This window comes from Peromyscus maniculatus, chromosome 2 (assembly GCF_049852395.1).
Source record: "Peromyscus maniculatus bairdii isolate BWxNUB_F1_BW_parent chromosome 2, HU_Pman_BW_mat_3.1, whole genome shotgun sequence".
Classification (NCBI taxonomy): Eukaryota; Metazoa; Chordata; class Mammalia; order Rodentia; family Cricetidae; genus Peromyscus; species Peromyscus maniculatus.
Genome location: NC_134853.1, coordinates 133,537,047 through 133,550,327, shown reverse-complemented (window position 1 = coordinate 133,550,327; position 13,281 = coordinate 133,537,047). Strand labels below are relative to the sequence as shown.

The following is a 13,281-nucleotide window of genomic DNA, read 5'->3' as shown; positions in this document are numbered from 1 at the left end:
TCAATTCTCCTTGTTTCCTTATAATTAGAACAAATTCCCTGTTAGCTCAGTTTCCATTCCCGAAGGTGGGAGGAATGCAGGAAACGTCTCCCAAGATGCTGAGCGTCCTTCTCAGTCTGACTGTCTAGACATATGACCCATGGGCTCCCCTTGGCGTGATGTCGTGCAGAACTGGTGGAGGCTGCCGCTGCAGCTGGGGAGCATTACCTCTGGGGTTGGCAAGGCCTGCGTTGTGGGCTGAGGATTCCTCATCTTGGAGCACAACAGCCCCACTAAATGACTGTGACACACACCTGGCTGGCAGTTGCCTGTGTGGGTGAGGCGGGGGCTCTGCTGCCTTGCCAATCCCACCAGGAACAATTCATATGGAGGACACAGCAGATGGCATTTCCTGGAGCTGCACACCATGTGCGCCAGGCAGAGTGAGTCTGTGTGTAGCTGTTTGTCCTTGGGGCCATCTCCCCAACTTTGTATGATCATGATACTCTCCAGGCTTCATTTCCTGCCCATGACCTTTTTGCTCTGGATCCTGGGTCCCCCACTGTCTATATTGTATGTTATTTGACTTCACTTCTCTTTTGTCAAATAGATTGATGTAGGGTAGGCGAATGAGTTGTTATATCCCTTGCAGTTTTAATCTCATTTATAAATTGGGGGTAGGAGAACCTATCTTTAGAGTTCTTGGAAGGATTAAAGGAGACAATAGTGACAATATGCTTAGAATAGTGGCTAGTGCATAGAAGTCTTAGGTGTTTTTTGAGTGCATACATATTTATCTCCACATGACAAAGGTCAATCCCAGGACTTGGAAGGTGGTAAAAAAAACAACTGAAACCTGAGTCTGAGTCCTGACTGCGCCCCAAACACTTGATATTTGAAAATATCTATTGTCGTCTCTAAATCTAATTTTCCTAGTTTTACAACTTGGGTTTATGCCAAAGTAATCCTGAGGGTCTAGTCATACTTTCACACTTTGGCATCCTAGGACTCGAATGCTTGACCCTCTGTCTTAGTTAGGATTTCTACTGCTGCAACAAAACACCATGATCAAAAAGCAAGTTGGGGAGGAAAGAGGTTTTTTTGTTTTTGTTTTTTTTTTTTTTTGGCTTCCATTTTTATATTGTTGTTCATCACTGAAGGAAGTCAGGACAGGAACTCAAACAGGGCAGGAACCTGGAGGCAGGAGCTGATGCAGAGGCCATGAAGGGGTGCTACTTACTGCATGGCTTTTCTCAGCCTGTATTGGTGAGGTTTTCTGTCCCACCAGCCAGCTCCCAAATAACAACGTAGGGACTTATTATCAATTATAAATGCTTGGCCAATAGTGTAGGCTTGTTATTAACTAGCTCTTATAACTTAAATTAACTCATATTTCTTATCTATGCTCTACCATGTAGCTGTACTCTTTTTCGGCACAGCATGCTCATCTCCTGCTTCCTCTGTGTCTGGCTGGTAACTCCACCTTCCTTCTTCCTCTCACTCTCTTTTTGTCTGAAAGTCCTGCCTAACCTCTACCTGCCTAGCTATTGGCCATTTATCCCTTTATTAAACCAACAAGAACAACAAATATTGACAGTGAACAAAAAGATTGTTCCACAGCAAGCCTGCTTTCTTATAGCACCCAGGACCACCAGCCCAGGGATGGTACCACCCACAGTGGGATAGACCCTCCCCCTATCAATCACTGATTAATATTCTTACAGTCAGATCTTATGGAGGAATATTTTCAATTGAGGTTCCCTCCTTTCATAAAACTCTAGTTTGTGTGTCAAGTTGACGTAAGATTAGTCAGCACACCCTTCATGCTTACCTCAAGTCTTAATTGAGCTCATCCCGGCTACCCTGCGTTTTAGAGTCCCCAATCTGGGTGGCCTGGGCCTTCTATGATGCAGAACTTAGACTCTATAGAAAAGACCAGGCAAGGGCATGTCAACAGAGATTAGTTCTGGGAAACAGGACAGTTAACTCAGTGTCCCAGGAGAGGGTACTTACATAGTCAGGCAATGGAGGGGGGAACTAGACATTCCAAGTCTGCTTAAAGTGGCCTCGGGGGAGGACCTTGAGGAAAGGGGAAGCTGGTACTGGGGGATTCTAATCCTGGGGGATTAAGCTACTGCATAGAGGACTCTGTTCAGTGGACTCAGAAGTGAGTAGAGATTTACTTCTCCCAGACTCAACAGGCTGTGCTGTGGGGAGAGGTTTTAAATAGCAAAGGTGACTTTGGCTTAACTTGGCCAAGCTCACAGTTGAACACATTCTTCCTTTGGTTCCCAGGACTCAGAAATAGTCTGGTGATATGCAGGGAGGGCAATGGAGATGCTCTGGGAGAAAGAAGATAATGGTATGTTCTGGTGGCCCCTACAGAAGAATTAGCTCTACCAAATGAATATAGGTGGGGACCCCTTGACCATCCTGAGGGGTTTTATGACTTAGTATGCCTCAGAATTGTCTTGTGTCCCTTAAAGGGTAAAACTGAGTCTTGGAGACAAAAATAGACGAACTCAAAATCATCCTAAAATAAATTAAATCAATGGCAGAGTCAGGGCAAAGTCCTGGGTCTCCTGGCTAAAGTGAGACTGATCCCTACTATTTATACATAGTTGGCTGACTTTAGATATGACTCTTTAGATATGCAGCTTCTGTACCAGCCACAAGCGCATAAACTGGTGTGACAAACAGTTGCATATGAAGGTATGTATTCAATGCTTAGTTCACATAGGTTGTAGACAAAGGAGGATGGAGTTGGGAAGGTTCCAGTGAACCAAGTGTAACCCTCAACCTCCATCAGCAAGGCTGTGAGCTGCCTAGGGGAGGGACTAGGGTCAGAGCACACATTTGCCTGAGGAGGAGAGGGCACAGGTCTGGGAGTTGGAAGGCTGTTGCTGTTTTCTATTTTTGCATTTTCGTTGGTCTTATCACCGCTCTTAGCCTAAGAGTAATCAAAACTCCTTCCTTAGTGTGGCAGCTCCCTCTCCCATGTGCCCCAGTGAACCTTCCCTATTTCAGTAGGCAGAATGAACATACATCAGTCCCCACCATCCAGCCTGACCTTCCACCAGTCTTCTGGATCTACCATGACCGTTCATGGAATTTCCAGTGTCCTGCATGACTTTCTATCAGTCTCCAGCATCTAGCACAACCTCTCATTGAGTGACCCTTTGGCTTATTCTGGCCGAGCTCCTAATCGGCTCAAGCTATATCATCTCTCACCTGGTATAATCCTGGGCTTCTCATCCCCAACCTGCAATACTTTTTTTTTTTTTTGAATCCTGAGTGGTATTTGTATAACAAAATAATACTTAGGAACTAAATTTTGTGGGTACCTGACATCACCTCTAATTCTTGTTAGGGCTATTCTTGGGCAAGCACAGCCAAAGAGGTTCTGAGCAATCACAAAGACTAGAGCAAGGACCTGTGGGAAGAGAAGAGGGAGCAGGTTCCAGCTCTGAGGCTGGTGGCACAATCTACTTACCAGAGGGTTCAATGTTATCATGGGCTGTTTAGGGCAAAGAGAGAGAGGGGGGAGGAAGTAGTGATTTCCCACATCTTGTGAAGTGTACATAGGTGCCCTTCTGCTTACTTAGGCATCATAGAGGGTGTTCAGGGACCAGACACAGGCCTTAGATTCCAGTCAGGTCTGAAGACTGCCAGCACTGCTTTCAACCTCTATTTCTGCTGTTCCTCTTGGGCAGGAACAGTGTGGGAGTTTGAGGGCAGCTGATTCTTTTTCAGAGCAATACTTGTAAGGGCCGGGTAGACAATCCAGCTAAATAATGATGGGACTGTGGTGAGAAAAAGCTGCTCACCAGAGTCTGAGAGCCCCTCTCCCCTACTTTTAAAGAACTCATAGAGAAGAGGGGCTTTGGGGCTAGGTGAGATCCTGCTCTCCCCCACCCTCCGGTCTCTCCTTGCCAAATGTGTGTACAAGAAAATTTAGCTTCTGCCTAGGATTAGCTTTGTCACCCTGGAGCTTGAAAGGCCAAGGGAGAGAACTGATGGTCCATTCAAATGTCCTTGAAGGCTTCCAGCTGTGGAACACAGGATATTGTTCTTAATGAGGTGCCAGTCCCAACTCCTACCTGCATGGTGGTGTGAGGCTCTGCTTGGCTAGGAATGGAAAAGGAGGCTTGGAAATTGGGACGGCAGCTGGTACCACTGAAGGTGGAAGGGTTAGCTGGAAAGGATTCCAGGAGAGGAAAGAAGGCAAGAGACTGAATGAGGAAAAGGCTTTCAGTTTTGGAGGGAAATTCCTTTAGGGCAGAGTCCTTCCAAACATAATGACTGGATGATCAGATGATTGGAGAAATGGAGGGCTAAAACAGATCATAGTCTGTTTAAAGACTTATTGATGCTTCCTTAAATTCTACAATGAGTCAGACCTAGTCTGTGTGCCCAAGCTCATAGTAAACACATGATGGCACCACAGTTGTCATTTAATTTGGGTACAAGCCTCAAAAGATAGAAAGGGTGTGACCACAGGCTGCAGATAAAATTGAGCCAACGTCTCAAAGAGGGTTAAGGGCTTATTCCCTAGGGATATGAGATTTTCCAAACATTTCATGGACCACTTTGAAATGAAATTCAGAATGACTTGATATGTTGGCTGAGTGTTGAATTGCTGCTTTTTAAATTGGATTTTAGTATGGTTAAGATATAGTAGGCATAAAAATTCATGCAAAGCTTATAGAAGAAAATAGATTCCAACGTAATCCGTGTGTGTAAATTGAAAGCTCTATACAAACTCTTCTACTCAAGCCATACCAGATAATTCACACTTTTCATATATGCACATTTAGGTTTAAGGAGGTCAAGGTCACAGAGCTAGAGTGGCAGAACTGGGCTTTGGTTGCAGAGCTCTGATATGAAAGCCACCTGATCTCTATTATATCATGGATCCAGGGCTCTCCAGATCTGTTTTTGGGAAGGACCCCTGGGTACTCCTGCTGGGAATTCAGAGACCATGGAAGCAGAGATTAAAAGCTTTGAGTCTGAACAGAAATGCAGAGGCAGCAGGCCCTGGGGCGAACATCATGGAGAAGTAGGTATTGTTTGTGGTGAGTGGGGAAAATGTTTGCTCAAGGGAAGAGAGGAAAAGAAACTGGGAAGGAAGATGGGGCCTGTACACAGGGGCCTTTGATCACTGGATCCAAGGCTGATCACACTTTCTCATATTCCTAGGATAGAGTTGATACCAAGAGCTATTTGTTGGAAATTTTATAAACCAAGAAAATGTGCAACAAAGTTGGAGTTAAGAGGGGAACTGAATTTTGAGTTGCTTGAATTTGCTATGTTGCTATAAAGAAATTTTTAACAAGCACATTAGCTGTGATTGAACATCTGCTGACTACTTACTTTGTGGCAGGTACCTTTCAAGATTTTGTGTGAATTAACTCATGTAACCATACAACATCCCCACGATGTAGGGACTGCTATGAATCAGCTAACAGAGGCTGTAACGGTGCACCTTGGAGGAATGGCATAAAATCCTTGGGTCCCAGTGTTTGCATCTATGACAGAGAACTGAACATGTCTAATGTGTGGAAGAAATGTTTGTGTAATCCTTATCAGACGTGAATAATGAGGTGACAAGCTGAAGTTTTCTGACTTTATACTTTGCTTCCTTTGCACCCCCATGCTTCCTCCCAAGGGCCATGTACATAGTAGGTGAGCATTAAATGTCAATGAAGGGGTTATTGAAATCCTTGGGGATTCCAGAATCTGGGTCACACTGGCTACATATTAACATTTCATCCACAGGAGGGATAGAGTAGGTTTTTCCTGAGCTGGGAAGTCCCCCTCCTGCCAATATGCACTGCTTCCCTGACTCATAGGGTCTGATCTCCAAGTAGTCAGCTTTTAAGCAGCCTTTGAGGAGGGAAGGCATCCCCCGACAAGGTTATGCTTCCCTTTATGCTAGTGTCAGCCCTTGGGCAGGGTGGATTCCCGACTTCCTGGGTGGTATGTGCAAGGCTGTGTCAGCTTGTCTGAGAGCCAAGTGCGGATGCTGAGCGCGTGTGCCTCATGGTGCTGGCTGGGGGGTAGCAGCTTCTGTTTGTGTTAGCATGAACACAATGGCCTTTGCAGCTGGTTGCTGGCCTTTGTGGTTGGTTGTTCCTACATGGGGATTATCTGGTCCTTCAGGAAAAATAATCACTCAGTTAAGGAAATGTATGCTGGGAAGTTCCGATGGTGAGTGTTAGGCAGTGGGTACCCTGCAAGTGGTCTCAGCAGGCTGGCCTCTTCTAGAACCCACTCTAGTGTCCTGTGCAATCTTTGACAGGATCCTCATGGTAACGTCTGCTGTGGTTCTGGCCTTGCATTTGGGCCCCATCAGCAGGGAAAGGGGTGAGGAGGTGAGTGGTGGAGAAGGGTAACTCTGGGGCACAAAGGAAATGGAGGAAAAAGATGTGGGAAAGTAGGGAGGATAGGCCAACGAGGTCATCGGGCATCCTCTTCTTCCACTGGCACTCACAGACAGTGTGCTGCAATGGTAGCCTCATAGGCTCTGATATCGTACATATGAGGCTCACTGTAAGACCCTTGGATTCATGTTGCCCAGGTCAATGCAGGTCAGACCAAGCAAGGTCCTTATGGACCTGGAACAGAGGCAGATGGTGAACAGTTATTTCTAGTGGCACACTGGTGACTGCTTTGCAGTCAAGGTCATAGTCTCTCTCCTGCCATTGGAAGATTGTATTCTAGGCTACCTTGGGATTGGAACTATTCTCAGGAAAGCCCTGCTCATCCTGACCTGACAGACTGGCTACATCCTCCTGCAACCCTCAGTGGAACAGTCCAGCCAGAGTCTATTTGCACAGCTGGGCTGGGGTAGCCCAGTGGGTGGGGAGGGGCTGCCCTCCAGATCCTGAGGTTCCAGCCAAATATCCGTAGGCCAATTGGAAATAGCCCAGGAGGATGAAAAGAGCCTTGCATATCCACGGATGGGATGTGGAATCATTCATGGGAACCACAGGACTGCTCTCTTCCTGCTGCCTGTCTCTGCCCAGTCCTGAATCCTCTATGAGCCCCATTTCCTCATCTGGAAAATGGGATGAACACTGTACATCTCAGCCTATTGTGGGGAGTTGGGGAACTAACCTGATCACCCATGTAAATAACCTGGCTAGTGGCTGGCACAAGCTCTGCTTGTCAGTTCCCTCCTATTTCTTCTCTAAGTCATCTCTCCTGCTTTTTGTCATTAATTAGTTATTCCTGGGTATATCCACGTGGGCCTTGGGCAGCAGGCACTAAGGATGTTTCAGTGAGCAACACAGACCCTACTCTCACAAACTCAGCTCATATACTCATGGCACAGGGACAGACATGGACAATCCATATAGCAACTGGATGGCTTCTTGGCAGGGGTAATGCCTGAATGGACCTAAGATCCACTCAGCTCATTGTGCTCCCAATCACATGCTCTCCTTATAGCACTGCGCTTTCTATGAGCTTTCCCTGTGCACCCTAAGCATCTGGTCACACTTGAGCCACAATCCTCAGACACCTGTTCAGAGGATAGTGATGTTATCACTGCTATTTGCAAGTCTGGTGAGCCATATCAGCCATATCAGTATGGTGTGCATTAGCTCTAGGTCTGGGTCTTAGCTCTTTTTAGCCAGCTAATTTTCTTCTTCCTTATCCCCCCCCCCTTTTTTTTTCTCCTCTGGGCTTCTCCAGCCTCCCAAGAAAACTTATGACACTGGGTTCTGATGATTTATTTGCTGGGCTGTCCCCACCACCCAGAAGCTCTTTGGGAGCTGAGACATCTTATTCATGCTTGTGACCATAGTCTGGTGGGGTCCCACTCCTGAGCGTCCATCAGTGGATGTCTCTCCACAGCAGCACCACTCAGCAGTTCCAAGTGCAAGGGGGAAGAGACTTATTTGCAGCAGGGGCCTTTCCCTCCGGATTTGACCTCTACAGCATGATCCCACCCTTGCTGGCCTGGGCCCCTCTTTCCCTCCTTTCTGGTAAGTTTCTGTGTTCTGTGTATAACAGGATGTGACAAGGCAGAATATGTGGTGGTCACACATGTCTAGCCAAGAGGACAGGAGCTCCTGACTCAGCCCGAGATGAGGATGAGGCCAAAGGAGAAATGCTGACCAGGCATCACATCCCAGACACCCAGTAACATCAACAAGGCTTTAGAAGGAGTTTTGGGAATTTAGGGTGGAGCTTTAGAACTGCAAGAGGGAAGTGTCTTAAAAAGTAAAGCAGACACGGACAATCCTTCCAGTGCCAACATGTGAGCCTGTCTGACATCTACCTCTAAGTCCCTGCTTCTTCTCCTGGTCAGAACTGGCTATGTGCTACCTATTTGCCTGGAGCCCAGGAGGCTCTAAGGCCAGAGGAGCCTGGGAAGTGGCTTACCCTGGAGACTAACTGACATGTTGTCGGCAAGATAGATTTTCAGATGAGAACTTGGTCCAGGAGTGCGATCCCAGAGTGAATTGGCCCTGGTGATGGATGCTGAGATACTCTCTTCTGCCTCTGCTCTCTCTCCCACTCATCTTATCCTCCACTCAGCTTTCTTGTTCTCTCTTTGGTCTCCAGCCAGTGATGCTGGGGGTAGAAGAACCAACTAATCCATCAGGCAGGGGTTGCAGGGAGGCCGGGGCCATCAGTTCATGAATCAGCTAAGCCATGATGCTCTGTCAGATACAGAGCAACAGCATCTGGAGTATTCACCCAAGGGACACCGACAGAGAAAGAAGCTTCTGTCCCTGACAGACCTGGGCTCAAATCCCTGTGTCACCACCCACCAGCTTGTGACCTTGAATACACCACTTGACTTCTCCAAGCTTTGGTGTTCCACTGTCAAATAGGGACAGCAGAAACCACTTAACTTATTTACTGGGAAGATCAAATGAGCTGAGAGATGAGAGAGACAGAGAGACAGAGACAGAGAGACAGAGACAGAGACAGAGAGACAGAGAGACATAGACAGACAGAGGCAGACAGAGAGAGAGATACAGAGAGACAGAGGCAGAGAGAGAGAGAGAGAGAGAGAGAGAGAGAGAGATTCCAAGCAATAGAAATGACCATGACTGAGTACTAGTAGGCTAGCTGCCAAGTCCAGTCATATCCAAGTTTTCTAACTTGTACACTTTTCTTATACCTGTACAAGTAACTCATACTAACTAGCCCTAGCTCACAGCCTGGTCTAGAGGCAGAGAAACAGACTTGATGAATTCAGATTGACTCCTCCTCTGGGTCTACCTGATTCAGCTGCAGGGATTGAAAACACATTCAAGTGGGCCCACGGTTGTTCTAATTGCTCAGATGACTGGGCTGTCAATGTGGCTAACAGTGATACAGTGCACCTTTATAAGATCACTAGACACTCACTCAGTGTGAAGGGTCATTGTTTATTATGGAGAAAAGGGAACAGGTGTCGAGGCTCAGGAAAGAAGCAGAACTAAGCTCCAGTCCTCAAAGAACTTAGAAGCTCTTTGGAGATGGAAGATACCCATTTAAGAGATCTTAGTCAAACATGTACCTAATAGCCAAGGTGCCAAGTCTAGTCAGTTTACAATAGAAACCTTAGTGTCTAATGATGCAGTCAGCATTTAATACATTTCTGTCTCATGAAGGAATAAGGAGATGAACCAGTTGCAGATCCTTCTGTACTGCCCTTGTGCCATTTGGGATTTCCATACCCCCTGTAGCTTTGGTAATACCCCTTCTGAGCCATAACTGCTCAGATGTCCTGCAGTTGGTTATCATGTGTGTCTGCTGTCCCAGCTGCTGAAGGTCTGCAGCCTTTCTCCCCTGGGTCAAACCATCAGACTCAGACATAAAACGTTGTCCTCCTCCTTTATCCATGAAAATCTAATTACACAGGGATTTTTTTTTCTGGGCTTTGTCATTTTACTGAAGATTTGATGGCGTCATCAAGGAGGGATGGGAGGCCCTGCCAATTGCATAGGTTGGACGGAGGGAAGACTTCCCACTTGCCTAACTTCAAGTTCCTGACCTGTGACTCGCCACATCTGCTGGAGAAGTCTAGTCCAGGGACTTCCCACCAGCTCACCCTCCACTCAGACCATAGCTTTTCTCTCAGGAGGACTGCTGATTTACTTTCTGCTGTCCAAGAGAATTCTAAGAAAAACAGCGATCTTCATTTTCTCTCCCATATTAATAAGCACACAAAGGCTCCAGCCCTGGGAATTCCCAGATGAGTCCAGAGAGGGCAGAGAGGCTTGTTCAGACTCAGGAATGAGAAGTTCTATCCGACACCGAGACCAACCCAGACTGCCTCCTGTGCTCTCTGTCCTAGAAGGTGTGCTGCTACAGGGAGGCTGAAAAGAAGCCCTCGGTGCATTGATGTGAATTCCCATTCATTCATTCATTCATTCATCCATGAAACTGAGTATTTCCATCTCCAAAGAGCATATACGTTTTTTGAGGACTGGAGCTTTGTGTACCTGACCAAGTTCTCATCCATCTTTGTGCCTCAATTTTCCCATTTCTATAATGTGCTGGGAAAGGTAGCTAGGGAGTTATGACTAGGTGTTCTCTTAAGGTCTTTGGAACTTTGAGATCCTGTGGTTTTTGGTGTTTCAAGAACGTCAGATTCTTTTCCCTACCATAGTATCTGGGTGTTAGTTATGGAGAATTGCAAAGGACTTGCTCCATGGGTCCTTTTACCTCTCTGGCTCCAGGTTGGGTGTGGCTCTGTTCAGCTGTAGCTAATAAGGATGGAGCTTGGGAGTGAGGAGAGCTTGCCTCTGAGTAGGTGAAGCAGGCCCTATGTGTCCTGTGTGGAGGGGGCGGTCCTTCCCAGGCTTGTAAAACAGGACAGCAGCAGAGTGGTGTGGCCTTTGCAGCTGGGGTGGGAATGAGAGAGCATCTCTACCATCCCTGCACTGTTTGGGGTTGTAAGAAAAAGTCCTGCTGTTATGATGAGCCTGAGGTATGAATGGAACCTTCCTCCAACAATATAGACTTTGTAGAAAGAAATGGGGACCCAACACGCTGACACTGGGAATGATGCAAAAGTTCCAAAAAAATTTCCCTCTCAAGGTCTCAATACTAGTCTGTTTATTGCTATAAGAAAGACGATCATGTTCTGTTATTTTTTTTAAAGGATGGAAGTTTGTTTGGCTCATGATTCTGGCTGCATCAGAAGAATGGAGCAATGGGAAGGAAACGGCCACGTAGGTTGGTAACTACTTTACAATAGCCTGCATTGGTAAGAACTAACTGGGGTCCACTCAGAACAGCAGTCTTTTCTGACCTAATTACCTTGCCCTAGGCTCCAGTTCTTAAAGCTCCTTCCACCTCAACATTACTTCACTTGGGAACAAGTTTCAAATACATAAATTTGGGTAGTTAACACTCAAACAGTATCCAAACCATAGCACTCTCCAGAAACTCCTTTGTTAAATATTAGTAAACAGTTTTTGAGTACCTACCATTGTTGAAGGTTGTGTGCTTGGCAATAAGCCATAGCAAAGAATAAGAAAGACATGATAGTACTAAATGGTATCATCCATAACAGGAAGTTATGTGATACCTGGATGTAGTTGGGCCAGACAAAGATTCCGGTGCCTAAGTAGGGATTTGCCTAAAGCCAGGGAATGTGGAACAGAGCTGGCAGTTTCCAGGGAAAGAGCTGAAGCCTGTAGCAGGGAGGGAGCAACAGTCACCCAGAGGCCTGAAGCACTCTCTCTGGAGTGTGAACAGCCCTGAAGAGCTGTTGTGAAGGGTGGTTGTGATGACTCTGAGGCTGCAGAGAACAGGGCTTGTATCATGTCAGGATAGAGCCATGCAAACATTGTCCTGGAGGCAGTGATATTGGACTGTAAACTCTCAGAGGGGAACTGTATGTGCCTGGAATATAAGGACGTTGAATTATAGGGTTGCGATGTGGGGGTTTCATCATGGTATTTGGTTGGATTTATCTCGTCTTATCTTGGACTCTTCTACTTGAACAAAGCCATACCCACTCCAGCCTCCATGAGTACTTCCTCCTGCCTCAAGTGGTCTCCTGGCTTTCCCATCTGGAGAAATGTTTTTCAAATACAACTTGAAAAGAAGCCTCATCTGGGTGGCAGAGATGGGTATGCCTGTAAGCATGGCAAAGGCAGACAGGCTGAAGTGCTGGCTGACCTGGTCCAATTTTCTTCCTTCCTAATGTTGACTTGGTGATTCAGTGATTCTCCAGAAATAAGAGAGATCAGTGGGTGAAGAAGCGAAGTCCAGCAAATAAATGGGATTTTGTTTCTTTGGGTCTTGTGGGATGCCTCCGCTTCCTGTTAACTCAGCTCAGTTCTGCTGCTTGTCCTAAATGCCTTTTGTGCACCGCCTCTTTACTCAGCCTTTTCTTTTCATGTAGAATCTGAATTTGCTTTGTGGTTAACAGTATTCCCTTTATAAAGACATTTTATTTTTAATTGTATGTATGCATGCGTGTCTATGCATGGTTATGTGCTTATAAATGCAGCTTCCCATGAAGGCCAGAAAAAGGTGTCAAATGTCTGGGAGTTGAAGTTACAAGTAGGTATGAGCTACCTGACCTGAGTGCTAGAAACTGAACTCAGGCCCTCTGCAAGAGCAGTGTGTGCTCTTAGTCACCGAGCCTTCTCTTAAGCAATGGGATAAACAGTATTTCTACCTATGGCCTGGAGTTCCTGTCCTAGGACTTTATTCACTTGCACATTCATTCATTCATTCATTTGCTCAATAGCTCATTCTCATTCCTTCCCAGCCTGTGTTGGTTGTTGCCAGATTCTGATGTGGTTGATGCCCTGCCAATGTAGAGAGGCAGCCACACCCTAGGTTGGAAGATAAAGAATGAAGGGGAAAGGACGAGGGAAAGTTTTCAGTGGAAGGGACACCTCAAATTATACCCGAGGATGTTAGATTCGGCTAGGCTGGGGAAAGAGAAAGGCCTCCCAGGGAAAGAACAGCAAATGAGGCCCAGAAGCTGAGGAGAGGGCCTTCCAGAGTGATTCCAGAGTGATACCGTGTGACCAGAATGTGCAGTTAATAGGACAGCAGGTTTACAGATGGGTGCAGACCACATTCCAAGGGTACTAGGAAGTCAGGATAACTTGACCTTCATCCAGAGGGCAGTGGAGGGCCATGGAGGATCTTGGACTATCCACTGTAAAGCAAACACGACCATCCTTGTTTTAGTCTTGCGCTGGAGGTTCAGATTCCAGAGCTTCCTCTGCTAGCTCATCCTGCAACCTTGGACCTGTCCATTGGTCCTTCCCTTCTCAACACCCTCTATCCTTCACAGCCCCTCTTTAGGCTCCAGGCCTAGGACTCTGC

The 13,281-nt window shown here is 46.5% G+C and overlaps 1 protein-coding gene across 1 annotated transcript in view; it reads left to right on the top strand.

The window, feature by feature from the left end:
* The window catches only part of LOC102912596 (selection and upkeep of intraepithelial T-cells protein 10-like), a 212,581-nt gene that overhangs the window by 40,915 nt on the left and 158,385 nt on the right, over positions 1 to 13,281 (top strand). Inside the window, exon 2 of the mRNA XM_076564793.1 lies at positions 11,090 to 11,163. Coding sequence (XP_076420908.1) covers positions 11,091 to 11,163 — 73 coding nt within the window. The 5' untranslated portion in view covers position 11,090. The remainder of the gene's footprint in view (positions 1 to 11,089; positions 11,164 to 13,281) is intronic.